Genomic DNA, 27696 nt, shown 5'->3' with positions numbered 1-27696 from the left:
AGTTTAAGCGCAACCTTTTCACGTTGCCCCGGCCGTTGCTGCATGTGAATTGCAGGACAAACTTATTATTACTTGTCGTGACCATGTCAAGCAAGCACTGCTGCTGCTCCCCGCGATCTGGCCTCTTGCCTCGTTCACGGCGTGTCGCGTGGTCCTCTTTCCGATATCAATTACAATCACAAACGTCGTATTGGCAAGAACAACAGGAAATGCGAAGAACATCCTCGCTGCTGAAGACCCATACAGAAACCAGACTCCGTACTCCACTGCACGTGTCTCCGTCTTGTGAAGCGTAGTCAAAGCACTCTGTCTCGACAAGAGAGGCACCTACCGAAACAAGTTCACGAGAGCGATCCCAAAGTGCGCGTAGTTTCCTACTTGCCGTTCTGCCATCCGCGACTTCTCGCGACCTCTCGCCCACAGACCACAATCTTGACATCCATGTCACCAACCTGAAGTTCTGAACAACTCTTCCACATGGACGCACTGGACGAAAAAGAAAGCGCAATCACCACAGTCACTCCCCTTCTAGGCCAAACCCGCCGAAAACGTGCCATAATCTGGGCACAAAAACACAAGTGGATTTCCGGAGCAATCATCATGTCTCTTCTCCTCTTACCACTCCTCGCACTTCTCGCACTCCACAACAAGCCCTCTCACGCGAAATGGACGAGCGAAGTCGTCTATCCTTCACCTAAAGGCTACGGAGCTGGAGATTGGGCTGCAGCTTACGAGAAAGCTAGAGCGATGGTTGAGAAGATGAGTAAGAAGGATATGAATAATATTACGATCGGATTCGGGAATGCAGGGACCGGATGTGTGGGAGTTTCTGGCTCCGCGAAAAGTGTGGAATTTCCTGGGTTGTGTCTTCATGATGCTGGACAGGGAGTGAGAGATACAGATGGAGTCAATGCTTATGCTTCTGGGATTTCGGTCGGAGCTTCGTGGAATTCGACGCTGGCGTATGAGAGAGCTGTGTTTCTGGGTGCGGAGTTCAAGAAGAAGGGTGTTAATGTGGCGCTGGGGCCGGTGGTGGGACCTATTGGACGAGTGATGACTTCGGGACGAAATTGGGAGGGGTTTGCGAGTGATCCTTTTCTTGATGGCGTGCTTGGTGCTGAGACTATCAGAGGCATGCAGAGGAGTGTTATTGCTTGTGTGAAACATTTGGTTGGGAATGAGCAGGAGACGAACAGGAATCCGATTAATGATGATGATGGGACGATACCGAGCAGCAGCTCGAATATTGACGATCGCACGATGCACGAGCTGTATCTCTGGCCATTCCAGGATGCGGTCAAAGCTGGAGTTGGAAGCGTGATGTGTTCGTACAATCGAATCAATCAGAGCTACGGTTGCGAGAACTCGAAGATCATGAATGGACTTTTGAAGGGCGAGCTCAATTTTCAAGGGTAAGTGGACTTGCTGGAAGGCATTTGCAACTCGCGAATACTGACTGCTCTAAAGAATTGTTGTCTCCGATTGGGCTGCGCAGCACTCATCCCTGGACTCTGCCAACGCCGGTCTAGACATGGCGATGCCAAATAGCGATTACTGGGACGATGACAAGCTCGCTAATGCGCGTGATGGGTTCGACGAGGCTCGGCTCGTGGATATGGCGACTCGGATTCTGGCAACATGGCTCCAATTTGGCCAAGACGATCCGAATTTTCCTCCTCTCGGTGTTGGAATGCCAGACGATATTCTCCAGCCACATAAATATGTGGACGCAAAGGACCCAGCTGCAAAGAGGTCTCTCCTACGGCAAGCAATTGAAGGCCATGTCTTGGTCAGAAACGTCAACAATAGTCTTCCTCTGGTGAAGCCGCGAACGTTATCTGTCTTTGGCTACGACGCAATCGCTCAATCTCATTTCAATCCTGGCACGGGCGACTGGACGCAAAATCGAGAAGCAATTGACCTTTCTCAGCCGCAAGAACAGCAAATCATGCGCAATCAACCCATGTCAGATGCGCCATCGAAATTCATGGGCACTTTAATCGTCGGCGGTGGCAGTGGCAGCAATGTACCTGCATACATCAGCAGCCCATATGATGCTCTACAGGCCAGAGCGTACGATGATGATACGTCCATTTTCTACGACTTCACATCATACGACCCTAGAGTCATGCCCGAATCTGACGCATGCCTCGTCTTCATTAATGAATACGCCAGCGAAGCATGGGATCGTCCTGGTCTCGCAGATGAAGAGAGCGACGATCTGGTTCGCAGCGTAGCATCGCAATGCAACAACACCATCGTGACCATTCACAACGCAGGTCCGCGCTTAGTCGATGAATGGATCGAGAACGACAACGTGACGGCCGTCATCTTCGCACATCTACCCGGGCAAGATGCTGGTCGCGCAGTCGTCTCACTACTCTATGGAGACACCAGCCCTTCCGGTCGTCTACCCTACACCGTCGCGAAAAAGGTATCCGATTATGGAGACCTAGCTGGACCTTGCATCGATAAATCTCAAGACCCACAATGCGATTTTGAAGAGGGCGTAAATATCGACTATCGCAGCTTCCTAGCACGTTCAGTGACACCGCGATTTGAATTCGGATTTGGCCTGACTTACTCCTCTTTCGAATACTCCGGGTTGAGCATCAATATGAACGCCACCTCGACTGCTGATTCGACCAGCACGGCTCCAGTCTACATCAACGGAACGACAGACCAAAATTCCAATCGCGATGACATGGGAGTTGGTGGTTCGAACTCTCTTTTCGAAAACGTTGGAATGATTAGCGCAACGATCAAGAATACGGGCTCTGTCACCGCAGCTGAAGTCGCGCAGTTGTATATTCAAATTCCAGTCCCAAAGGACAGTCTGGGCAGTAATTCGAATACGAGAGTTTTGCGCGGTTTTCAGAAGGTTGAAATTGCAGCTGGAGATGAAGTGAAGGTTGAGTTCGCGTTGAGGAGGAAGGATATCTCGTATTGGAATTCGGTGAATCAGACTTGGGTTGTGCCGAGTGGGGAGTTTGAGGTTTTTGTTGGGAAGAGTGTGCTGGATACGCCTCTTGTGGACACTTTCAAATTGTAGAGACAGCGGAGCTGCCTAGATGCGCGCTATGGGTTTATGCCGATATGATATGGTATGATTTGGATTGCCTGATGAAGGATGGTTTCGTCTTGGCCATTGCAGCAATAGATGAATAATGTCGAAAACCTCTACAGAAGCGAGGTAAGCTTTTAGACGATGTTTCGATCCAGGTGCCAGCAATACGTGCCGTACGTGCAATCCGATGGTTTCTCGGTTTCGCAAGCTGTGGCCTCTCAGCTTGCTTCCAGAAGTCTCTTGACTTCGGATCCCACAGTCGCCATCGCCCGACAGTATTCGCTCGAAGTCACCTCGCACTCGGCCGAAATTTGATTATGTGCATCGACCATGGCAGGTATCATAAAGCACCGCTTTGGAAAGCCTTTCTCCTTCACTCTATCCTTCCCAAGAGTGATAAACTCCCTTATCGTCTCCGTCAACCCCTCCCGACCACCTTCGACTGACATGAGAACACGCTGCACTTGGTCTTCCTTGCGATAGAGCTCGTGAGAAATTGTGATGACGGCGCGTTCGGTCTCGTTGCGGAACATGATCCCAGGGGCGCCGAGGAGAGCGGTGAAAGGACTCAGGTCAGGATCAGCTCTCCAGACTTTGCATATCTCGCGCAGATGGCGACGTGCGAGGCGTGCGGCCATGCTGCGGCATATGTAGTATGCTGGTTCGCCGTCAAGGGTCGCGAAAACGCGGTGGAGAGCTGACATATATCGGCGATATGTGAAGAAGACGTAATCGTATTGGAAGGTTCTGAAATTGGGTGGGACGTCTTGATTTGTGCTTACGGGAGCGAAGGCCTGGATACAAATGGTTAGTCGTTGGTGTTCTCATGCTGTGGAGTCGATGCGAACACAGCCTTACCTTTGATAATGCGGTGCTGAGCTCCACGGTTTGTTCTACCATCACAGATCGCTGACCATTCAGGGCAGCTAAGATTTTGTGCCGGACGTATAGCGACTTGGTCAGCAAACGGCGTAGGCAAAGCTCATCAGGGACATCACTAGCGCCAAGGTTGTTTCCACTTGAATATGTTATTGCCTCCATGACGGTGCTCTCTGGCACAGCAGGTTCCATGCCAGCAGCAAGGCATGCGTACTGATCGATTTCGATGATCGTGTTCCACAGACACTCCTCAGCTGAGATGGCCGCAGACACAGAGTTCTGATCCTGCGCGCGCAAGTGCAAGCCCAAACTCATTGCACTTCGGACAGTATTGCCAGATCTGATGTACGCGGCGGTTACATCTGTGCTCACGACCTGTTCGGCAAGGCTGAGAAGTGCTGATGCTCGGACTGATTCGACAGTGGTTTCTCCAAACCACGACATCAATGCTAACAGGCCAGATGAGATGTCAAGCCACCGCTCCACTCGTTCGGCCGGAATACGTGCTTCATTCGACGCAAAAGTCGCGTTGGCCAATACCATGACCAGGGCGCACGTTATCTCAAAGGAAGCTGAAGCATTTTGCGGCTCCGTAATCGAGTCCTCGAAGGATTTGTCAAAGGCGCAACGATCAACCAGCGCGAGAACTGTGTGCCAGGTGTCGTAGTACCGCGTGATCAGTTCCAGGCAGACGTTGACCGGAGGCAAATCTGCGTAAAGCGATTGCGCCGTACCTGACATGACGCTCGCCATTCTGCTTTTACGTCGAGCGACAGTTGCATCCGCTTCGGTATCAGGATACGAAAGTGCTTCTGCTCCCATGTAGATCATAACCGGATCAAACACTCGTAGTACACCAGTTGAATGTGTACGACCGCGTGAGTTGCCAGGTGTTGGGTTCCAAGTATGAGGAGGATATTTCGACTCAGTCCACACTTGCAGCTTGTCGGCCTGAATGATACCATGAATATATTGTCTACTTGCCTCAGCCTGTTCCCTTTGAAGGTCCATAGCCGCATTCGATGGATCAGCAGGCCCTGCATCTTGATGGGCGGCGGCCGGCTCGGTTGCGTTGGTCTGAGTAGTTGTGGCTGGAGTTCTGGAGGGTTGCACGCCATCGTAGCGACACTCATCTGCGCAGCCATGCTTCTGGCACTGGAGGCACGGCAATGTCTTGGAACATTTGACCTTTCGTCTGTGGCAGATGGCGCAAGAAGATTGCGGCCGAGGCCTCTTGTGTGGTCGGCGCACTGGAGGGTCAGCCATCGGTCATGCGATGAGAGAGGGAAAGTGCTCGAGGCAAGAGTTGAGGCAACATTGTGTTGTTTAACAGCTCGGCGAAATGGTGTCGCTGGGTTTTCGCCGAGCGTCTTGGAGGAAGCTGACAGCAGATGAGAAAACCAACGCCAGAGCCGGTGACAGGCCAGTGCTCCGAGCGTCAGTTGCTGTTCTTGCGGACTCCGTCCATGGAGACAGCAGCTTCGTCTGCTTCCGCTCTGCTATCGGGCGTGGTGGTGTTGCAGGCAGTGGAGAGTGCGGACGATGCTTTCCGTGGTGAGAAGAGAGGGCCAAATCGGCAAGGGCGGAGACTTGGCCACTATGCACACTAGTTACGTGGCTTGACAAAATCCACAACACCACGCTCGGTGTTCTCCAAAAGTCACGCCACAACAGGTTCACTGTTCGAGGTCTTTGCAATCATCATGAAGCTCAATCGCCACGGATGCCAGAGATGAACGAACAGAAGGTTTGCAGCTTCGGGCTTCATGATTCCATTGCAATGTGTCCGGTCGCTCTAGCTGCATTACTGGTGCGCGATGATAACAGCGTAGTCCGGTTGCCGCATGCGTTGAGCCGAGTATCACAACTTCACCACTAAACCCATTGTCAGCAGTTTTTCCCTTTCACAGGAAATACATGTAGCCTGGAGTCCATTACGATGGCAGTCGCAGACGCGCTTGGTCAAGACTCACCGCTTGCCACTCTCGCACTGTACGCGTCTCTCATCACAGCCATATCTTACATCGCCTACAGAACATATTTCGATCCACTCTCACACGTCCCTGGACCACTCATATGTCGACTCACAAGTTTATGGGTTTGGATACACTCCTACTTGGGAGACGAATGTCGCCAAATCGACTCACTTCACGCAAAATACGGACCTGTGGTCAGAATAGCACCAAATGAGGTTGTGTTTTCTGAAGGAGAGGCGCTGGGCCCAATCTACTCCGAGAAGGGCGGGTTTCTCAAATCACCGGCGTACGCGAACTTCGACTTCGAGGGGCATCAGACTATCTTCAGCGCTCGCGATCCAGCCCATCGCGCCAAGAGGAGCAAGGCAGTCGTGCCCATGTTCAGCACGGCAGCCATACGATCGAATGTTGACACGATCGAGGGTTGCATTGACCAATTCGTGAAACGCCTTCAAAGTGAAGTCGCAAAAGCACGCTCGCGAGCGAAGGAGACCGGAAACTCGCATCCTGTCGATGTGCTCAACCTCACTCGTGGCCTGGCACTAGATGCTGTCACTTCGTACTTGTTCGGCAAGTCTTACGATGGCTGCAACGAGAAGACTTCAAGACTCTCCGCTTCCATGTTCGTTGACTCGGTCGTATCATTTGGACGCTTCTTCTACCTACCAAACTACCTCTTCGGCCACGTCTTCACCATCTGCCAAAAACTCTTCCCTCCATCCCCTGAAGAGAACGAAAGCATCGAAAAGGTCGACACCTTCACCAAACCCCTAACCCACAACCCCCCATTCGAAAACCTCTACCAAACCCGCCTCCTAAACTCCGGCATCACCCCCGAAGAAACCAACATCCAAATGCAAGACGTAATCTTCGCCGGCACAAACACAACAGGCACAAACCTCGCCCTCCTCCTCTGGAACCTCACAAACCACCCCTCCGTCCTCCAAAAACTCCACCAAGAACTCCACGAAGCCTCAACCACCGACCCCTCCACCCTCCCCTACCTCAACGCAACCATAAAAGAAACCCTCCGCCTCTCCATGGCAAACCCAACACGTTTCCCCCGCATCGTCCCACCTTCAGGCTGGACTTACACTTCCCCTTCCACATCCAAAACTTACCACCTCCCGAGTGGAACACAAGTCGGTCTACAACCTTGGACTCTACATTTCAATCCTTCTGTCTTTCCCGATCCGCATACTTTCAATCCTGATCGCTGGCTGGATCCTACGAAAGAAATGCTACGAGATTGGATTCCTTTTAATATTGGAGCGCGACAATGTATTGCGAGGAATTTGGCTATGACGGAATTACTTTTGACGGCGAGGGCGGCTGTGAAGGAGGGGGTTTTAAGAGGGGCGAGGGTGGTGAGGGGAAAGATTGAGGTGGTGGAGTGGTTTAATGCGAAGATTGTGGGGAAGAAGGTGGAGTTGGTTTGGGATTGAATGAGTGCAGAACTAGCACATACGGCTGATGTGCTTGAATGAACGTTGGTGATACCTTAGTGCAGTGACTTTGTGACTTTGCACAAAAATTTGTGCATTCCATACCTTTCTTAGGGTTACAGGCTCCTTAGGGTAGACTACCGCCGGCGACGACGTGATAGTCGAATCGGCCAAATGAACACTCTAATGGACTCATGCTAGCTCCATCATAACATCTAGCAAGTTATATCGTGTTTATGTAAGCACAGCATGCACAATTCGATCTCTTCTGAATTTGTCCCCAGATGAAATTCGCAGCTCGACCTTCCGGGAAACTGGCACACAGCCACACTTTCTTTGATACCCGGTCTCAAGAAGTCCGTAAGAACGATGAGCACGCACGACGATACTCTCCTCTACATTAGGAATCGAAGGCGACGCCTCTAAAATCCCACTCGCGTGCTGGTCTGGTTGCGGCCAGGAGAGACGAGAGTCAGCGCAGCATAAAAGCCATCACTACTCGCCCGGTTTCCCAAATTCCCAACGAAGAGCGAGGGGACCCGACGACAGAAACTCACAACCACCTGATGCGGGAAAAAGAGGAAGGCACACGAAGTTACAATGTTGAATATGTTTTCATTGAAACTCAATTAAGAGTCCAGAGAAGCTGAGGTGATGAATCTACTTGGTTGGCCTAGCAGTGCATCTCCGCCACATGCAACCTGCAACTTTCTCGGCCCATTTTCCTCTTCAACAGTGGATCGCCGTACCCAGCGGTAACGGCCCACAAAACGTGTACAACTCAGAGACAGACAACCCTCTTCATGCTCGAGGCCCAGAACGCGTTCATCCATCGCCCGGGCGAACCCCCCCACCACGTCCGTCCTCCTACTGCGCCATTGATGCAGGCAGACTTCGAGGGCTGTTCTGAGGCATACTCAACGCGCCCGGACTCTGCATTCCTCCATTATTGCCCACGGTATTGACGCTTCCCGACGAGCTCAGTCTCTGCATTTGTGGCGTGTTGGAACGCGATACTGGTCGCTGTCCGTTGGCGCCTGCCACCTGCGACATTTGATTGACATTCTGGTACGGCGACTGCCCCGGAGACGTCGCAGCCATGTGCGGACTGGCGTTGTTAGCGACGGGACTGCTGTACAATTGTGCGTGGTTCGCATTCGGGCTTTGCATCTGTCGCATCTGCGGCATTTGCAACTGCTGATTGCGCATGAGCTGTGCACGATAATCTTCCTGTGCTTGAGAGGAATTGGTGTTCCCTTGTGAGCTCATAGCCGCACCGGTTTGTTGCTGGGTATTTGCTGCTCCGTTCACCTGAGAGTACATTCCGTTCACGCCATTGGCAACGGGACGCTGCACGTATTGACCCTGCTTCTGCTGGTATGCCTGCGAGGGTACACCTGCCTGGCCCTGGTTGGCCATGCCCGAAGCGGCGTTCATGGCGTTCTGCCGGGCTTGATTGCTAGACTGCTGACCTGTCTGCTTGGAGAGCTGCTGTATCGCCAACGCTTGGATTTGCTCATCCGACAATGACGGATTTGCCGCTCGCAGCTGGTTTTGTATGGCGAAGATTTGGGGTGTATGGCCGGAGGAGAGCTTCTGTGGTGCAGTTTGCGGTGTTGGGGGAGGAGGCATGCTGGGGGAGCCATTCATCTGCTGATTTCCATTGTGAGTCGAGTTGCCTTGCTGCTGCTGCTGCTGCGATCGCTGGAAAGCCGCCAGAAGAGCCTGGTTTTCTTGAAGCTGTTGTTGCGTTGTCGTGTGAGCACTTACTTGTTGTGTCGGAACGGTATTGCCATTCGCTACCGGGTATTGCTGACCAGCGTATTGTGGGTTTCTCATCTGCTGAGGGTGTGGCTGTGCCTGCAAATTAGCGTGCTGTGCCATTTGAGGAGCTCGTGCCTGCATCTGTGCTTGCGGTATGCCCTGGCCGTTCACGTGCGGAGGGGCGAGGTGACCGTTCCTCTGCGCCATCTGCAAGTTCGCTCTGCCTTGCTGCGACGCCGCCATCTGTGCATTAACATTAGGGACTTGTTGTCCATTGACCTGCATCTGAGCTTGTTGCGCAGGCATGTTAGCGCCAGGCGGGCGTTGCTGTCCTGCAGCAGCTTGTGCTTGCGGGCCACCAGCCATCTGCATCTGCTGAGCTGCGCGTGCAGCCGCAAGCTGTTGTCTTTGAGCCTCAATGATCTTGGCACGGTGTTGCCGCGCTTGCTCAAGCATCGCCGCATCCCTCTCTGCACGCTTCTTGCTGAACTCCTGCGGCGTCATCTTCATCGAGCGGACTGGCGGGTTGGCGTCAGCTTGAGTCTTTCGTTGAGCGGCGGCACGAGCTGTTTCAGCTTGCTTCCAGGCCGCCTGCTCACGCTTCTTAGCCAGTTTACGGAAGCCTTCCACCATCCACAAGTATCGCGTTGAGCGTCGTTTCTCCACCCGCGTGGGCGTCGTCTTACGTCGCATGGGCACATGAGATGGCGCACCGTTCTGGGCAGCTTGCTGCTGAATGGCCTGCACCTGTTGCTGATAGCGTCGTTCCGAAGCCTGCTGCGCTTGTTCCAGCCTGGCATACCATGTCTTGAAGTACACCGTCTTGCGCATATCCGCAGGTAAGGATTCCAGGTCGACCCATCGTTCAAAGCATTCCCAAGGGGTGCGTCGCTCTGCAGAGCTCTTGTATCGCGTGCTCAAGCTCATTTCGTCGGCGATGAGTGACCAGTTGAACGAGTAGTCCTTTGCCAGCTTTCTAAGCTTTTGATCGTCCTCCCAAATCCATTGAGAACCGGCACGATATTCGTAAAATTGAGTGTTCGGCATCAAGAATTCAGATGGAGGTCTGAAAGCATTGTTCGAATGCAGCCGATCCCGAATAGGCTTGTTGACGGGATCGAAAAGAGCGCAATCAGACCCCTCGGGATCAGATCGAGCATTCTCGCGGAGTCTCTTGCTTTTCGGCTGGGCGTCAAGAAACTCATCCTCATCATCATACTCGTAGCGACTTCGTTTTAGAGACGGGCGGCTCACAGTCGGAAGCACTCGCCCTTCAACAAACTTGGAGACCGCTGTGTAGGATTGATTAGGATGCCTGCCCGCAAGATCCAGTAGACCAGCGTGAGGCAGTGTAGCAAGAGCCTTTGAAAGCTTTCCGGATTTATCAAGGCGGTCGATTGTGCCCTTCAGCTCTGGGGGAACCACTACGGTTGTGGGAATGGGTGAGCCTTCTCGTGGAGTGGGTGGATCAAGGTCGTCCTCGCGAGCGGACTCCCCGCCGTCAAGATCAGGAACAGATTCTGTGCCCTCATCTGTCTTCTTCACCTTTACTTGCATCTTGGTTCGCTCCTCCGCATCTGCATGGCACCAGTCCGCGCACCTCTGAGCTAACCAAGCACAGACACTTTTCTTCATTTGCCGCTCTGCCCGGAAGTCTTTTCGCATCCATCTCATTTCTTCCATCATGTGGTCGTGATGAGTGAATGGCTGCGGAGGCTCTTTCTGCTTCTCCATTTGTCGAAGCGACCATTTGTTTGCATTCTGAAGCTGGTAAATGCGTCTAAGCATGCGAAAGTCCAGTCGCTCATGCAGAGAAATGAAGTGATCATCGGTGGACAGCGCTTTCGGCACCATCTTGATGAGCTCAGGCAAAGTCCTAGTTCTCGAGTTTGGTGATTCGTGTGCCTGGATCCTGAAGAGAGGCTCCAGATAGTCCTTGTCGGGGTCATCTGCGGCACCTTTCAACCTCTCAAGTTGATCAATAGCTGAATCGATGTCGTCTGGCTGCCGATACTGTGCGAGTAGGCGCGGTGGACGAGTGCTTTGTGTCAGTGTTGAGTCCCGCCGTAATGTTCCACTGTTATCATGTTGGTGGCGCTGCGTGAGCGGTGAGACGGCCGCTGGAGAGTGCAGGTCTTTGCGAGAGGCCGGTGTGTTATCAGCAGACTGCGAGTGCGCTCGATCCTGGCCCAAGATTTCGGAAACCGACTTTTGTCGCATCGCCCCAGACGAGACTCTGGTAGTCATTCGAGGAGGAGCTGGGGTCACCGCGGGAGTCGATTCTTCCGGTTCGACAGGTGGATGCTGCTTGGCTGTGTCAACCGAGAGTTGAGGTCTATCGCGTGTGGAGACGGTAATGTTGTCCCCATCGTCTTGCATGTTGGTCCTGGAGGCTGCCTCTTCGTCAACATCTTCCAGAGCTGGTTTCGCATCCTTGACTGAAGGTCCCTCGACTGGCTCTTCAGGTTGATCCATTTCCACTTCACCAACCGCCTCTTCAGCCTCCGTCTGACGTGCGGAGTCCTTCACGTCAGGCTCTGGACCGCCGACATCCTCACGCGAAGCACGTTCCGTTGCTTCCCTTGCAGCTGCCGCACGTTCCTCCCATTTCAACTGATCATCAGGCGTTGATACATCGCCAAGCGCTTCTTGCCTCGCAATCTCTTTCTGTGCTTCCAATACGCGATCGTGTTCTTCCTTCTCTCGTATCTGCTCTGGCGTCGGCTGGAGATCTTTGGGCACTTCCACTGCAAGCTCCGAGTCTGGCGACGTATCTGGCGATTCCTGGGGAGCTTGGGGCGTAGCAGCAGAGTGAGCTCCTACCGTGGAGGACGGAGAGGAAGCAGCTTCTGCATTCGGAGCATGAAGACGCTGGGTGGACTTCACTTCGGGCTCCAACTTGCGTTGTGCTTCAGCCGCCTCGCGCTCCCGTAGGCCCTCTTCCTGGACCTCTTGCGGCGGAAGATGCACAGTCTTCGCAGGCGATGCCGGTCGCTGTTGGTCTAGGAGTTGCTTCGTCGATGCTGAGAGTTGAGCATCTTCCACGGGTAGTGGAGCAGCGACATCGACTGGCTGGGCGACCGCTGCTGTGGGAGACGCTTCCCGTGTGGCCTGGATTGACGGAGATGGGTAAGCACTGGCCTTGTTCAAAGCCGGGAGGGGTTCGTGTACTGTGGACGCGACCTCTGGAATGGAAATCGCGGTTTCATCTGCTTTCGCGGTTACAATGCCTTGTTTCGGCGCCGCGGCCGCGCTCGGAGTTCCATCGCGAGGCCCAGAGAATCCAGCGGGCGTACTTTCGAGTTTTGATACAGATATTGACGCGTCAGAAGGCTGTTGTTGTGGCGTAGAAGCAGGTGGAGGTCGAATGGCTAGCAATGTCGCGTCGAAAGTGCGGCCGCTTTCACATGTTAGCCAGTGGCGAGGGCACTATCAAGTGACACACACCTGGATAAGTCATGATCACGCAGAAAGACTGCTTCATCTTCGGTGACGCTGTCTGCACCGAATTTCGCGTTCACCAACGAGTTGAGGCTGGTGTTATCGTTGATGGTGTTGTAGACGGCCAGCAGCGCGCGTAGCTCCGCAGAATGCGACGATGCGAGCGACTTCTGTGCAGCAGGTTAGCATCACAACTCGACCACTTCGCATCGCAAATTCGCCAAACAAATTGCACCAGCGGTGCAAAATGTCGCGAAGAGCGTGCGGTGCGAAGATGGGCAATTGTGCTCACCAACTGGTCCTGTTTCGCCGTGAGTGCAGCATGGCGAAGCGACTCGACCGATGACATGAACTCGTCGCCTTCCAGTGCGCTGCATCTGTCATTCAGCAACGAACAACAGACGAGCGACGTGCTGCTGGGGGACGACGGGCGAGAATTGTGGGCGTCGGGTTCGGCGTGGTGGAGGATTATCTGTTCGTGAGACCGCGACGCTTCTGCTGGGTGGTGATGCGACGATGCTTGCTCTTGCGGCCTGCTTCCCCAGATGATAAACTGAACGTGCCTGAGGACTCCCGTCGGCCTTAGCTTGCCGCGTCCTGAACTTTTTTCTCGAGCGACGACACCACAAGCTTCCACGCAATTCCCAGAGTACAAATATGGCTGCGGTCAGTGGGAAGCGGAAGCGTGAAGAGGCGACTGGCAAGCAGAAGCCGGTGAAGAAGGCAGCGCTGTCGCCTCCACCCGCGACCAAAACTTCCGCAGCCAAATCTCAGAAAAGCAGCATCGAGAAAGCTCCTGCCGCGAACAAATCTAATAGCAGTAAAGAGAATCATACGGACGACTTGCACGTCCAAATCGTCACCGGATCGTACGAGCGCGTGCTCCACGGGCTCCAGGCGCGCATACCTCGAACAAGTCTCGGACCTGCGAAGCAAGACGAGAAAGTCACATTCTCAGACACTTTCCTTTTCGCAGCCCACGCCTCAGCCATTCGATGTCTGGCCATCTCGCCTTCAGAGGATGCGGATAAACGACTCTTAGCCACTGGCTCCTCGGACGAGCGCATTAATGTTTACAGCTTATCGACAGCACCTCCGCCACCTGGAGCAAAGCCAAATTTACCATCTCTGTCTGGAGTTGCAGCTGCTGAGAACCCTCGCAACAAAAACCTGGGAAGCTTGATTCACCATGACCGAGCAATTACACGCTTGCACTTTCCCATCAAGTCGAAGCTGTTCAGTGCTGCAGAAGATTCCACGATTGCGATATCACGGACACGCGACTGGACGATGCTGGGTTCTATGAAGGCACCGGTACCTAAACCTCAGGGACGGCCATCCGGAGACACGGCTGCGCCAGGCGAGATACCTGCTGGAGTCAACGACTTTGCGATACATCCGAGCCAGAAACTTATGTTGAGCGTAGGCAGGGGCGAGAAGTGTTTGCGGCTGTGGAATTTGACAACAGGAAAGAAAGCTGGTGTGCTGAACTTTGACATCGACCTTCTCAAGCAGGTCGGAGAAAGCAAATTCAGCAGTGGCGAGGGGAGGAGAATCTTATGGGACGAGGCAGGCGAAAACTACATTGTCGGATTTGAGCGTGGGGCGGCCGTCTTTGGAGTGGACTCAAAACCGAAAGCGATTATCAAGCCAGACCGGCCGACGAAGCTGCATCAGATGAGATTTGTGACCACGCAAGGCGGGAGCAATGTGCTGGCACTGTCCACAGAGGATGGGAGAATATTGCTCTACAACATCGCTTCTGCAGAAGACTCTGCAGAGGCAAGCAAATTGCCTCAACTCAAGTGCGTGGCTCAGCTAGGAGGGGAAGCAGCTGGCGTTTCTGGGCGGATCAAGGACTTCGAAGCACTCAACCTTCCTGGGACGAATGCGCCCATTTTGTTCGTTACTGCTGGCAGCGACGGTGCTATACGTCTATGGACAGCGAGCGCGGACGAAATCTCAAGTGAGGCCAAGGGTGCAACGAAGCAAGTTGGACGATTGGTGGCTACCCACGAGACTGGTGATCGCATGACTTGTTTAGGCGCGTTTGTGTTGGACGGGAAAGCGAGTGACGGAGTGGACGATGCAACAGAAGATATGGCGGATGCTGGCCTGGGTGCTGATGCTGAGGGCGATTCGGACGAAGATAGCGACTAGATGTAACTTCTCACAGATCGAAGAGAGGACTAGCTCGGCTTTGAGCATGACTTTCGCGATTCCCTGTACCACTTATGTGTTCAAGACTCTAATCGTAGCAGCTATTTGGGTGGCTTTTCGCCATGTATAGACGCTGCCTGATATCACGTCTGACAACAGGTGATGAATGTTCCTGACACGTATGACCACTCAATCTGCCGCCTGCGATGTCTCTCGGACGGTCTTCACGCAGCGTCGTCATCAGCAGAGGCGATGCTGTAACTCATCGTTCGGCGGCCTGCAGCACTTCATCTCGTACTGCAGGCAACGAGTAACGCCCGCCCGCGTGGCGCTGCCTCGAGGCATTACTATTCTTGTCGTGTTGTCGATGGTCACATGTCTGCGACAAGTGTGAGTAATGCTTTTCGCGTGAGTTGGCGAGTCTGTTGAGAGCCGGCGTGTTGCATATGGAGAGGTTGGCGACGGTGTCACAACGCGTGGGAAGCACTTCGGGATAGCGGCGCAGCAGGCAATCAAGAGCTGCGGATCTCCTGGCCTGGTGAAATTGCGATCGCAAACGTGGGCATAGATCCGCGCGCTGGCCGTGCGTGGCCAACGTCGATGACCCCTCTAGACGCTGTCGCTGGTGCGGACGTCGTCTTGTTATTTTCGCCATATTCACCTGGTCCTTGACCACAGCAATACCAACGACGACAGCAAAAAGAGTGGTGGTTCCTGGAGGCCCACCGGAGTCACATTGGCACACGCAACCACGCTAGCCTCCTGCCTCCATCCCACAAGATCGAGCGGCAGACCCTGACGACGACCTGCATGACCTGTGCATCTCTTGTCTCGTATCTGCCGCGCTGCACACGCCCCCGACTCTGCTCTCGAACGACTACTCCTGCTGTCCGCGACCCTCGACCAGCCATTGCAACCAGTTTCCCATATCCAGCATCTCCCCGCGACCACGGCCCCCACATTGCGCCGCCCACGTTGTGAGGCTCGAGAGCCTCCCCAGCCCGCCGGCTGACCACGATGGGCAACATCTCCAGCAGCCCGTACGATGGCGCCTCGATCTGTCTGAGCGATCAGACGCGCTTCTCAGTCGCCAGCGTCCACGTCACCAACTCGCGCGGCCAGACATTGTTTCGAGCATCTCCCAATGCATTTCCAGCGACGCGATTCAGCGCGCATAAAGACGTCGGCGATGACACTCCGGTGGACTATGTTCAGGACCCGGAAAGTCTTTTGAACGGCATGCCACCTTCATTCCTGTTGCGGTTATCGAACGGCGACGATCTCAACTTCCATTTCACATTCATCATCCGACAGCAGGCGAAGTCTGGCGCAGTGGGAACGGCGAATTCAAACAGCACATCACCGACAGCAACGGCATTCGATACTTCAATATCAGGTCTGACATATGTTTTTGCATCAACGCCCAAAGAGGTCGAGCACTTGGTAGTGCGAGAGTTCCACACAGATCCAAATCTGCACAAGAACCCCAATGTGCAGCTCGTGGGGGATTATTCGACGGGAGGTAGCCCGAGCGCACAGTTTAGCTGGTCATGGAAATGGCGGCCCCCGAAGCCGTCGGAAGATCGAGGGGGAGGATGGAGGAATAGTTGCAGTTTTGTTGAGTACAATCAGAGGTCGCACAAGCTGGAAACACTCGCAAGCTTCAGCTTCTGGGTTCAAAATACTCAGCGATTCTTCAGTGCCGCTCCACGGTCGCCGATGCTCGATCCCAATCAGATCACTATGCCGACCAGACTGCGAGTACCTTCCACACAATCGATCGAGTCGAGAGTCAGCAACGTGAGCGATTCTGAAGGAGAAGGCAGCTATCAGGACTTCAAAGACAAGGATATGCCCCAATCGCCAACCTTCGAACCTATTCCGGAAGATGGTCTGAGCCAGATTCCGACTATGAGCACGCAGTCAATGGCAGGACCAGTGAAGGTGGATCTGGCGACATGCAAGCCTGGGGAGGATCCATCGCTTAATGAGGATGGACCACTTTTCCGAGCCACAATGCGTTCGCTGGAGCAGAAGACGAGCAGCATGAGGCAGCGAATGAAGAAAGTGTTGAAGACGGCCGAGGCGGCGGAATCTGCCCAACAAGCATGCAACCAAGCCGTTGCGGACTTCATGAACGCACTACGAGATGCCGCGACATCGAATGCGAACGCCGTCCAACCCGCGCTCGATCACTATTTCGAGAAGATCGCGAAAGAGATATTACATTACGAGAAGCAGAACACAGTCAATCTACAGAAGCTCATCATTGAACCGATTAGCAAGCTCTACAATTTTGAGATCAAACAAGCAGACAACAAGAAAAGGGAGTTCGACGAGGAGAGCAAGGAATACTATGCTTTTGTGGGCAAGTATCTTGGCCAAAGAACTGAGTCGCTCAAAGAAAAGAAGGTCGTACGAAGTGACGAGAAGTATCAAGCCAAGCGGAGGACTTTCGAGCTCAAGCGATTCGATTATTCGAGCTTCATGCACGATCTCCATGGCGGGCGCAAAGATCAAGAAGTGTTGTCGCATTTAACAAAGTATGCTGATGCACAGGCAAAAAGCTACCTCGCGACTGCGAAGAAAGTGGAAGACATGATTCCGCAGCTGGATGCCCTCGTTGCGGAGGTCCGACTGGCCGATCAGGATTTCAAGCTGCTGCGCCAGGAACGAGAAGAGAAACGTCGCGCTTTGGAGACAAGCACGAAACTTACAAACGAAGACGGCAACATTGCTCCGGCTGGTGGTCTCTCGCACTCGACGTCAGTCAGAGAACAAGCTCGAGGCGAGGGCGTGCCTATGAGGACAACCAGCTTGAGTGGCGGCGCGGCGCTTTCGCAGTCTCCTCCCTCTGCAAGCCATATGAATGGGCAAACCATCGCGAATGGCATGCTCAACACACCCACCAGCTCAGTTGCCGCCAATTCCACAAGTCCCGCGAGCAAGTTCAAGGGTATTCGTGATCTGGAAGACAATTCGAGCACAACCCTCAATAATGGCGCAACTATGCGAAAAGAAGGACTCTTGTGGGCCTTGAGCAGACCCGGCAGCCACGTTGATCCGAAGGGCATCACCAAACCTGGTTGGCACAAATTCTGGATCGTGCTAGACCAAGGCAAGCTTTCGGAGTACGTGAACTGGAAGGACAAGCTTGATCTGCACATGGACCCGATTGATCTCAGGATGGCATCTGTTCGCGAAGCACGGAATGCTGATCGTCGATTCTGCTTCGAGGTTATCACGCCGCAGTTCACGCGCGTATATCAGGCCCCATCTGAGGACGATCTACGCGCCTGGATCGGCGCCATCAACAACGCCTTGCAGAGCGCGTTCGAGAATAAGACCCAGCCGCTCCCAGCAACGCCCTCGCCCGCCAACTCGCATCGCAAAGACATTGCTGCAGTCTTGACGGGAAAGAGCTCTTCCTTCTCAGGGCACAGGCAGACATCGAATCCTAACAGGATCTCTGCTTCAGGCGCTGTGAGCAGACATGCGACGACGGGCGACAAGCCTGCATACAAGCGGATGGAAAGTGAACCTGAGCCTTCCGCACTTCTTCAACGCATCAAAAACGCCGACGAGGGCAACAAAGTCTGTGCTGATTGTGGATCCGACGCGAAGGTTGATTGGTGTTCTATCAACCTTGGTGTGCTACTTTGCATCGAGTGTAGTGGTATCCATCGTTCATTAGGCACACACATCTCCAAGGTTCGGGGATTGACTCTCGATACCTCGTTCGCGACACAAGATATTGTCGAGGCCCTACTCCTGATCGGTAATCGCGTTAGTAACATGATCTGGGAGGCTAAGCTCGACCGCTTCCTCAAGCCTTCGCCACATTCGACGAGAGATCAAAGGCTGCATTTCATCACCGCAAAATACAGCGACCGCACATATGTACAGCAACCAGCGGCGCCGAATACGCCTGATGACCTCCTTTTGACGAGCATTAAGAAGAATGACATTCAGGGCGTCCTCCACGCACTCGCGCTGCGAGCCAATCCGAATGCCCACGATCGCGTACGAGCGACGCATGCCGTATATCTGGCATTGGCAGCCGCCGATCCAGCTGCACCCGCCAGTGCAGCAGCTTCAAGCATCAGGCACGCTTCTGGCTCCTCGCTCTCGGGTGCCCCACGACCATCAAGTCCGCTCCCACGAAAGCCATTTCCCGTGGCGGAACTCTTGCTACAGAACGGCGCCGACATCCCAACAGAGCCTTCGCCATTCCCACTCTCCGACCATGCGAGAATGTATCTTGAGCTCAAGCGAGAGCAAAGATTAGGCAAGACCGAGACCAGCGCCGGCATGGAAGCCAATGGCGATAACCTGGCTCCATTACCGAACTCCGGCATGGGCTCATCCCCTGGCAGCCTCTCCCGCGATCGAGAAAAACTTCTACACCGCAACAGCAGCGGTCGACCCAAGAGCCGAGCATCAGACGCCATCGAAGGCTTTGTGAAGAAGTAGCATTTCATTACTCCCGCTGGCCTCGAGTCACATTGTTTCGATACAACGCTGATGGCTGCTAGTAGAAGCAGCAGTACTCTAAAACTCAGCGGCTCACCTGAACGTGCTATACGTCGCGCTAAATCGCTGAAGGCGAGAGTGAGCGCTCATTATATGGGCTTGGACGGCGCGACGGAAATCCTCGCTGGACGAGGAAAGACTTCTGCGCCTGTTAGCCCTTTTAAGCTCATGACGAGGACGCCGATTATGATGGGTATTAGGGAGAGGATTTCGAATTTGAGGAGGAGAGCGCAGTCTGATCCGGCGAGGCTGGAGTCTGGTCATGATGTGGTCGCGGAACGAAAGCTGAGTCTCATGTGAGATGATGATGGAGCTCATGAGGACATATGAGACGTCGACGAAGTGGAGAGGTCTGAGCCGCGGATAGTTTTGCGAGCCAGTGGCTGTTGTGTTTTTGGCGAGATACCCAACGGGAGAGGAAGAGAGAGAGTCTTGTCTCACTGTGTTTTACTTCTTCTGTTTTTTGCATTTCTCTCAGAGGAGGACGAGCAGCAATGGGATGGGTGCATGATAATGCATAATGGATAATGAAGATGCACGGGATTAACACTGTAGTGAATACAAAGATCGGAACGAAGATGAAGATACATTGAAAGAAATACATTTTGCACATCCCACATGATTACATACTTTCTTTCTCTCCCCATCCTCCCATCCAGATGCATTTTGATCACCCCCTCAATGGCAATACATGCTGCACTAAAGCCCCTTGTCTACAAAGCGGACACATAGGCTGCTCTCTCAACCAATCCGTCACACAACTCCAACAAAATACATGTCCGCACGTCGTCACGCTGGGGTCTTTCATCGGTTCCAAACATAGCGTACATTTCCTTGTCTGATCGCCTGAGATCCATTGCATTGTCGCTTCGTCCTTCAAATCATAACGCGGCCCTTTTGTGACAGGTGTATGAGTCGTTTGCGCTATACGTTTCGAAATCGCCTCGGGAGAACTTCCAGTGTGTTGTGTTTCGAAGAGGAGAGGAGTGTTGAAAGGGTTGGAATCTTCTTCTTCGAAAATTTCTCCTTCGATGGAGATTGCGTCGGAGAGTTCGCCGTTGGGGTCCAGGTTGGAGGAGTTGCTTCTTTGGAGTAAGGAAGTGCTGGTGTTGCTGGAAGGTTGGGTTTGGATGTTTGAGTATGTTGTCTTCATGTGCAGATAGCCTTGAACGACCATTTGGACTACGAGGAGGACTCCAAGAACTTCGTAGCCGGCGCGTTGGTCGTCTTCGGTGAGTTTGCGGGTGAAGACGTAGCGGAGGCCGAAGATGCGTTTGGAGAGTTGGTAGTAGGCGCCTGTGAAGTAGAAGATTGCGAGACTGACGGCGTAGATTGGAGCTGGAGATGTGATGGAGTCCAAGTGCTTGAGCACATATTCTTGGAATTGGTTGACCTTTTTTGGAGGGTTCTTGATTTGGGTGGAGTCGGATACTCGTCGGTGGTGGGCTTTCTTGAGTGTCTTCTCTAATTTGGCTCGGAGGCGTTTGCGGAAGGCCGGGAGGAAGCGTGTTAGGATGTAAGGAAGTAGTACGCTGGATAAGATGTAGCCTCCGCGTCTGCTGACGGATGGGAGGCGATTTGTATCATCTTCGACTTGTACAATGTCGCAGTATTCCTCGCCCAAGGTCCGATTGCCGATGAACGTGGTCAGGCCCAGATAGAGAAGCTCTGTGAATACTGAAGCTTCGTTGGACCATTTGTGCTCTGAACGCGTGCCATAAAGAGACCGTATCACTGCCGAGAGTTGTGTCAGAAGCACGGATTGGAAGTAGGCATCCTTTTGGTTGGATCGGATGATGTCTGGCGCCGCTGCCCAAGGGTAATTGAAGTTTCGCGTTGGGTCCTCGGATACAGGTTTACTGCTATCACGAACGTGATCCGACATCTTGAGGCGCGTTTCTTTGATCGGGAAGGCTTCGACTTGAAGTCGCGTTCACGAATGTGCAGACACGTCGTCGGCAGGAGCCTCGGCTCAGCGGATATGGCCGAATCTGCTTGCCAAGACTACATGGGTAAGGAAATGAGACACTTTATCGGACAACGACAGCTCGTAGCCAACATACATCTGCATCTAATAATTGTACAATACTGGAAACTGCTCTTCTCACTGTCTTGGTTCGTTCATACGTTGAAATACCTGCTGATTCGTCCAAACCACATGGAGAAGCCTCGCGCTTAGAGTAACGATGGCAGCTACCCAGCATCATAGTTTGACAGCTCCCGGGGCAGTAACGGCGACTCGTTGTACCTGCGCGTTCGTCCTTCTCCTAGTTCGAGACATGAGGCACTTCTTTGTCAGCTTGCACTATAGGCTACCGACCACGCTCTCTGCTGCGATGGTCCTGTCTGGTACCAGTGGAGCTGCACGAACCACAGAGGCATACGAAACCGAGCGTCAGTAACAACAAGAAGAGTACACGGGACTGCTCCTCGAAGCTGAGATCGGGCCTGAAATCGCCTCACCCGACTGAACGCTTCGACTGATGTACGCGTTGTTGAGATCAATCACATGCTGCCACCCCTGCTCCAATGTCCCGAGAAGATTTATCTGAATCCGGAGGACTCTGAATCCTCTTCATACAGTTTCAAGATAGGATCCGGCAATGATTCGCAGTTCCCTGATTGAACGCACACAGCCGCTGGTGTGTTCGGAACTTTTGCAGACTCGTTTCTGTGCCATTGGCCGGCGGAATCGTACTCGCATCTTTGAATACTTCGATGGACGATTGTCTATTTTCCAGTCATCTACATCGACTTTCCTCTCACTGGCAATATTTCCCGTACTCTCCTTTGATGCGATACCTGGGACCTACTCGTGCTTGAGAGGGTGTCGCTGTCCATTATGGCTTTGCAAGCATCGGGCATACTCTGGACGTGTAGTATGTCTTCGCAAACTTCCTAGCGGCCCATGAACTTGCCTTGACTATAGCAGGATTAAGCAGAGGAATTGAAAGCTGGATCCCTGTTCGGAACAGAGCTCAAGACGGAGTTTGTCGTTCTGCGGAAGTTCTGCCGTTCTTTATGATGATTTTTTGGGCATTGATGAGTGTACTTCTGGCGCTGGGAGTGGCTAGACAGAGCCTTAGACTCAGCTGATCGAACCTTGAAGTCATGACTCGCGAGTCGGTACAACACTTCAGCTGAGGCTGCTTGTGAGCTGGTCTGCAACAATTCAGGAGCATCAAGCCTTCTGCTTCACTTCTTCTGCCTGCATATGCAGTGATGAGGGAGTGCTGAAGTCCTGAAGACGGGACACTCAAAGTCAAACACAAGGCCGGAAAGTCCGTCTTGGCGTCTGCACAGGCTATGTGGTCATAGCTGGACAGGGGCGCGGCCAGGATGTTCACGACATCAGCTTACCCAGCTGCAACATCCACTCTTCGCCGCCACCGTCAGATGCCATAAGCATGTGTGCAGAAATCGACGTACAGCAAGTCGACCCGAACGCGAACGCCTTGCACAAAAGCATGACCCGTAACTGGTACCTGGGCACAGCATGCGTGGCTGTTGGAAGGCCAAGACGGCGGGACGCGTGCAATCCGGCCGTTAGTTCGTCGCCGTGCCAATCCGCGTTTGAACTCCTCCGCAAACCTCGCGCCAGAGGCGTAAGAGGCACGAGGCGGTGCAATTTCGCAAAAGGGCCAGAAACAGGTCTCACGCTGGAACCAGCTTTTTGCAAGCCATAGCGCATCTCCCCAAGCCTTGACATCATAAGAAGGCATTGCCAATTGCAGTTAGAACGGAGATCACATCACCTGAGGAAGCGGGATCGTCGTTTAAACACAAGGCTGCATCCTCAGCCCCCTTCATCTGTTGTTTGTCCTTGCTGCGCCCAAAACCAACCTCCACACCCGTTTCTATTTTTCGTGAAGGATTTGCCATTGCACAGCTGCAGAACGCGTAAGTACTGTGTTGTCACTCTTGGTATATAGCTTCAGTTTCTGATACTCATTGCCAATACCTTCAGACATTCGCTCACTACCAGCATCAACGTAAACAAGAAACTCTAAGCTCTCCAAAACCACCGGCATCATGCAGTTGAAGAAGCTCCTCATCTTGGCTCCAATCGTCCTCGTCGCTGCTCAGGAGGACGACAACATTGGCGACGATATCGCTGGTGCCGTCACTTCGATTGCTGGCGACATCACTGAGGCCGGCGCCTCGATCGCGACCAACATCGCTACCAACGCCCAGAGCATCTTCTCTGAGGTATGTTTGCACTAGCCGTCTGAGTACTTGCAGCATACTGACATATCCCCAGGCCACTGATGGCGCAGATGATGCTCTCGAAACCATCACCTCTGCACTTGACGGCGCTATCGACACCGCCACTTCCGTTCTTGCTGGCGTGGTCACCACAATTACCTCCGATGGCCAGGAGATTCTGAGCACGATTACTTCTGCTGCCGGCGACGGAGCTAATGCTGCCAGCTCCGTCATCGACAGCGCGATATCAGGCGCTTCTAGCGTCGTCAACAGTGCGATTTCTGAGGCATCCGGCGCTGTCAACAGCGCCACTTCGGAGGCTGGTGCCTATGAGACCAACGCGCCAAAGGTCGCTGCTGGTCTGTTGGCTATGGGTCTGGGTGCTGTTGCTATGTTGTAAGCCGCCTAGTTGCGGACAGCAGATCGGAAGCTCGGGAGCATGCACATTCTGTGGTCTATCGGCGCGACCTTGATTTCGAGACAGCGCTTTGGGAAGGTCCAGAAATGCGGAGTCATTGAGCAATTGATGTGGCACAGTGCGCCACCAGTCATGATTGATGTCACGATACAGTGTGTAATCTAAATAATTCACCCATGATACTCGTCTCTCCCAGCCATTATCCTGCCCGCGCTACACCTGTGCCCCTCTCTGGCTCACCCTGATCAGTTCCACCGAGCCTGAGCAAAGGTCGCGATTGACTGCCTGCTAAAGAATTGTGGATGGCCGGCCTATGCGCCCTGCTCAGTCACCCACCATCTCTCGACCTTGAGATACTGACTGAATTCGATCCAGCGTGGCTGGACGCCTGTATGGCAGGCATTGCAGGAAATGGGTGTACTTCTCCAAAGCTCCTCGACACTGCTGTAGTAGACGACGGACAGCTTCTTGCAACTTGGACAACGGAACTTGGGGTGTCTGGTGCAGCTGGGAAAGCTTCGCAACAGCAACTTCTGCACGTCAAAAAGGAAATCTGGAGCTGCTGTGAGGACGTACTTGAGGCAGTCGACGTGCAGCTCTGTGATGCGCCGGTTTCCTGGCACAACCCAGGCCGTTGCGAGTAGGTCTTTGAGTCCTCGATCCGACTCTGGTAGCTCTGTCTCCAGGTACACAGCAGCAATAGCAGCTCCCATGACCTTGGTCGAATCCATATTCTTCGCAAGCTCTGCGCGGAACTTGTCCTGAGCGGCTTTCTTCACGTCCGGGGCTTCGTACTGCAGAGCATGAGCTGAATATCAATCGGACCTTGCAAGTAGCAGACGAACCTTGTCTGCTATCGCGTAAACCTGAGCGTGCAGCTGAATTGGAAGCTCGGTGATGCTGGCAGCAATCACGTCCACAATGGTCCCGCTGGAGACAACGCTTGGCGGACTCTGATGATCCTGGTCGACTCCCGACACATCGTCGCTGTAATCGAATCTATAGAAATACTCGACCCTGTGCAGACTTATCAGCATGAGTGAGCATGTTTCTCCACTAGATGACTGACATTTTTTCGAGCGCCAGTGGATCGTCCTCACGAAGGACAGCTCGACGTTCCTGTCCTTCAATGAAGTCCTCTCTTGAGCAGCAACGGTCGAACCATTTGGACTGTGAGGACAAAATGGACCTGTGGGTCTTGTATTCTCTGCCTGTAGCGCCACAGACAATTGTAAAGTCGGAAAACTTGCCGTTGTCGAGGAGTTTGGTGGTGGAAAACTTGTAGTGGTCCATAGTGTGCATTTTTGAGAGATCGAGCACGAGAGACGGGAGACAAGCGTAAGCTGAGTGCGATGCGCCACTGGAGATTCGTTTGAAGTGCAGGCGATGTATGATTGCTGCCTTGGCGACGCGTCGCGTCGCTCCTGCCTGTGTACTCCCGCACCACTTTGGAAATGGACCATCACTTTTTCGCGTAAGTTGGCGTCGTGGCAGAGTCCTCACAGGCAAGCAACCCCCCTAACAGCTTCAGTAACGGCCGAAAATGACCTATGTTCATCAAAGCACCTTTTAAATAAGCGTTCCATTCCCCTGCTAAACGCATCTCAACCCTGAAGCTCTCTATCATAATTTTCGTGGGCGAAAAAGTCAGCCCTTCCGTAACGCCAGACACCTACGCTGAATCTCAAACTTGTGTGAAGTACGCAGCCTGTCATGAAACGTCTACTCGGCCGCACGCTACCCGCGTCCCTCCTTAGAATCTCTCCTTCATCCTGGCACTGACTGTCCTCAGATTGCCATACACCTTCCCTGGAGGACTACCCAAGATCAAACTGACGATAGCCTCCCTCGCCACATGAATGTTCTTGAAGCCTCCCAAGATGTGCACCTTGCTCCCTGCAAGCACAACTCTCGTCCGGCTTGCGTTCTCAATCGCGAACTTGGTCTTGCCGTCCTTGCCTGCTATTCGCCCAATAGCTCTGCTCATGTGCTCTCCCTCCAAATTCTTCACATCCTTGATCTCGAAACTCTGCATGTACAAATCATCGAGACGAAGTAAGGCGATCGCATCATCGAGATCGAAACCTAAGCAGAAAGCCTCAATGAAATCTGCGCCCTTCTGTATCGCCCCCGTGTCGGTCGTCTCTTTCGATGTGCGAAGTTCGACAGCCTTCTTATGTGTGTTGACGCGGACTTGAAGTTTGAGGTGTTCGACGAGTGGAGGGTAGATCTTCGGCCAGGATGTCTTGAGAGGGGACATCCGGTGGGGTGGGATTCGGACTTTGCGTTCTTCGACTCGGTGGCGGCGTTTTGAGGGTGTCTCTGGGGAGAAGAGGGAGGTGGATTCGCCATCGACTTCCATGATGATGTCTTCGCCAGGCTGCTCGGTCGGCACTATCGTGGATGTGATCACTTCTTCGTCTACGGCGGTCTCTGGAGCATCGTGCACGATTTCGTCCTCGATGTGCTCGGGCGCTCTTTGGAGAGCGGTCGGGGCTGGCATCTTGGCGGATTGTTGTGGTCCTGATTCGAAGTCTTTCCACACCAGTCAAAGTCAGTGTAGAGAGCGGTCGGTCTAGCACACGGTGACTGGTCGAGAGTGCGGAGTATCTGCTCAAGGAATTTCGACGTCGGGTCGAACTTTTGGCAAGCCGCGCTAAGATTTGCAGGGGTCAGAGGCTGGGCACGGACGCAGCTTCCCTCCGCGTCACGCCTCAGTGCCTGAAGCTCCAGTCGTGTTGCAAGCTACAGTTCATCACCAAACAATCTACCACCACTCCATCGCCCGTCGCGCCCATTCGAACGACTCCCGAACCACCAGTCAACCAATCCGCTCCGCCGTCAACCATCATTCCGCCCATCATGGCGGCCATGGGTTACGCACCGATGCTTTCAGAACAGCCAGGCTACTCATTCGCACAAGCTCCCACATCATCACGCTCGCAACCCAAGCAGCACGGCTTCTACCCGTATGTTCACTGACGACTGTGCCTTGACGAACTCCGCTAATTGCCATTAGATACACCGATAACGGTGGCTCAACTCTCGGCATCAGTGGACAAGACTTCACTATTCTTGCAGGCGACACACGTTCCACATCGGGCTACAACATCAACACGCGATACGAACCGAAACTCTTCAAGATCGGTGGCAATGGACCGGATAACGAGGGCTCGAAGATCGTGCTCTCCGTGGTCGGATTCGCAGCAGATGGACATGCCCTCAAAGAGCGACTCGATACCATCGTGAAGATGTACAAATACCAACACGGCAAGGACATCTCCATCGGCGCTTGTGCGCAACGCCTCTCACACATTCTATACGGAAAGCGCTTCTTCCCGTACTATGTTCATGCGATTCTGGGAGGAATTGACGAGGAGGGCAAGGGAGCACTGTACAGCTACGATCCAGTTGGAAGTTACGAGAGGGAGCAATGTCGCGCCGCAGGTGCCGCAAGCAGTTTGATCATGCCATTCTTGGATAACCAGGTCAACCTGAAGAACCAGTACGACCCCGTGCAGCCGCAGGGGTTCGGCAAAGAGCCTTTGGTGCCAAAGCCGCTGGATCGCAAGCACGTGGAGGAGCTGGTCAAGGATGCTTTCACAAGCGCTGTGGAGAGACATATCGAGGTCGGTGATGGGCTGCAAACGATGATCATCACGAAAGATGGTATTCTAGAGACGTATGCGGAGCTGAAGAAGGATTAGATGGAACGAGTCACGATGGAAGATGTACGATACTCTGCAACCATACCACGATGCTTATGCATAGCACGGTGCGAGGAGTCAGGCTACATGGACTGCCACA

The 27696-nt window shown here is 53.4% G+C and overlaps 11 protein-coding genes across 11 annotated transcripts; 6 read left to right on the top strand and 5 right to left on the bottom strand.

Moving 5' to 3' along the window:
* Nucleotides 1–477: 477 nt before the first annotated feature.
* RHO25_012697 (uncharacterized protein) lies at nt 478–3052 on the top strand (the record flags this gene model as incomplete). Its single annotated transcript, XM_023603995.2, has 2 exons — nt 478–1412; nt 1468–3052. The coding sequence occupies 2 exons, from the start codon at nt 478–480 to the stop codon at nt 3050–3052; spliced, it is 2520 nt and encodes an 839-aa protein (XP_023450390.1).
* A 233-nt stretch (nt 3053–3285) lies between these two features.
* RHO25_012696 (uncharacterized protein) lies at nt 3286–5212 on the bottom strand (the record flags this gene model as incomplete). The annotated part of the gene is made up of 2 exons (XM_023603994.2): nt 3286–3861; nt 3926–5212. 2 exons carry the CDS (start codon nt 5210–5212, stop codon nt 3286–3288), a joined length of 1863 nt encoding a protein of 620 aa, XP_023449930.1.
* Nucleotides 5213–5885: 673 nt separating this feature from the next.
* On the top strand, nt 5886–7367 carry RHO25_012695 (uncharacterized protein; the record flags this gene model as incomplete). The annotated part of the gene is made up of 1 exon (XM_023603993.2): nt 5886–7367. One exon carries the CDS (start codon nt 5886–5888, stop codon nt 7365–7367), a length of 1482 nt encoding a protein of 493 aa, XP_023449931.1.
* Nucleotides 7368–8234: 867 nt separating this feature from the next.
* RHO25_012694 (uncharacterized protein) lies at nt 8235–12921 on the bottom strand (the record flags this gene model as incomplete). The annotated part of the gene is made up of 3 exons (XM_023603992.2): nt 8235–12531; nt 12579–12742; nt 12865–12921. 3 exons carry the CDS (start codon nt 12919–12921, stop codon nt 8235–8237), a joined length of 4518 nt encoding a protein of 1505 aa, XP_023450407.1.
* A 308-nt stretch (nt 12922–13229) lies between these two features.
* Nucleotides 13230–14732, top strand: RHO25_012693 (uncharacterized protein; the record flags this gene model as incomplete). Its single annotated transcript, XM_023603991.2, has 1 exon — nt 13230–14732. One exon carries the CDS (start codon nt 13230–13232, stop codon nt 14730–14732), a length of 1503 nt encoding a protein of 500 aa, XP_023450408.1.
* A 1017-nt stretch (nt 14733–15749) lies between these two features.
* Nucleotides 15750–19205, top strand: RHO25_012692 (uncharacterized protein; the record flags this gene model as incomplete). Its single annotated transcript, XM_023603990.2, has 1 exon — nt 15750–19205. The coding sequence occupies one exon, from the start codon at nt 15750–15752 to the stop codon at nt 19203–19205; it is 3456 nt and encodes a 1151-aa protein (XP_023450405.1).
* Nucleotides 19206–19935: 730 nt separating this feature from the next.
* On the bottom strand, nt 19936–21150 carry RHO25_012691 (uncharacterized protein; the record flags this gene model as incomplete). Its single annotated transcript, XM_023603989.2, has 1 exon — nt 19936–21150. The coding sequence occupies one exon, from the start codon at nt 21148–21150 to the stop codon at nt 19936–19938; it is 1215 nt and encodes a 404-aa protein (XP_023450406.1).
* Nucleotides 21151–23297: 2147 nt separating this feature from the next.
* RHO25_012690 (uncharacterized protein) lies at nt 23298–23871 on the top strand (the record flags this gene model as incomplete). The annotated part of the gene is made up of 2 exons (XM_023603988.2): nt 23298–23474; nt 23527–23871. The coding sequence occupies 2 exons, from the start codon at nt 23298–23300 to the stop codon at nt 23869–23871; spliced, it is 522 nt and encodes a 173-aa protein (XP_023450411.1).
* Nucleotides 23872–24200: 329 nt separating this feature from the next.
* RHO25_012689 (uncharacterized protein) lies at nt 24201–25182 on the bottom strand (the record flags this gene model as incomplete). The annotated part of the gene is made up of 3 exons (XM_023603987.2): nt 24201–24683; nt 24735–24906; nt 24959–25182. 3 exons carry the CDS (start codon nt 25180–25182, stop codon nt 24201–24203), a joined length of 879 nt encoding a protein of 292 aa, XP_023450412.2.
* A 460-nt stretch (nt 25183–25642) lies between these two features.
* On the bottom strand, nt 25643–26392 carry PNO1 (pre-rRNA-processing protein pno1; the record flags this gene model as incomplete). Its single annotated transcript, XM_023603986.2, has 1 exon — nt 25643–26392. The coding sequence occupies one exon, from the start codon at nt 26390–26392 to the stop codon at nt 25643–25645; it is 750 nt and encodes a 249-aa protein (XP_023450409.1).
* Nucleotides 26393–26751: 359 nt separating this feature from the next.
* Nucleotides 26752–27596, top strand: RHO25_012687 (uncharacterized protein; the record flags this gene model as incomplete). Its single annotated transcript, XM_023603985.2, has 2 exons — nt 26752–26858; nt 26909–27596. The coding sequence occupies 2 exons, from the start codon at nt 26752–26754 to the stop codon at nt 27594–27596; spliced, it is 795 nt and encodes a 264-aa protein (XP_023450410.1).
* Between the last annotated feature and the right edge of the window lie 100 nt (nt 27597–27696).

The sequence above is a fragment of the Cercospora beticola genome, chromosome 9 (genome assembly GCF_033473495.1).
Source record: "Cercospora beticola chromosome 9, complete sequence".
Classification (NCBI taxonomy): Eukaryota; Fungi; Ascomycota; class Dothideomycetes; order Mycosphaerellales; family Mycosphaerellaceae; genus Cercospora; species Cercospora beticola.
Note: the sequence above shows the minus strand (reverse complement) of the source record. Positions and strands in the feature narration are given on the sequence as shown.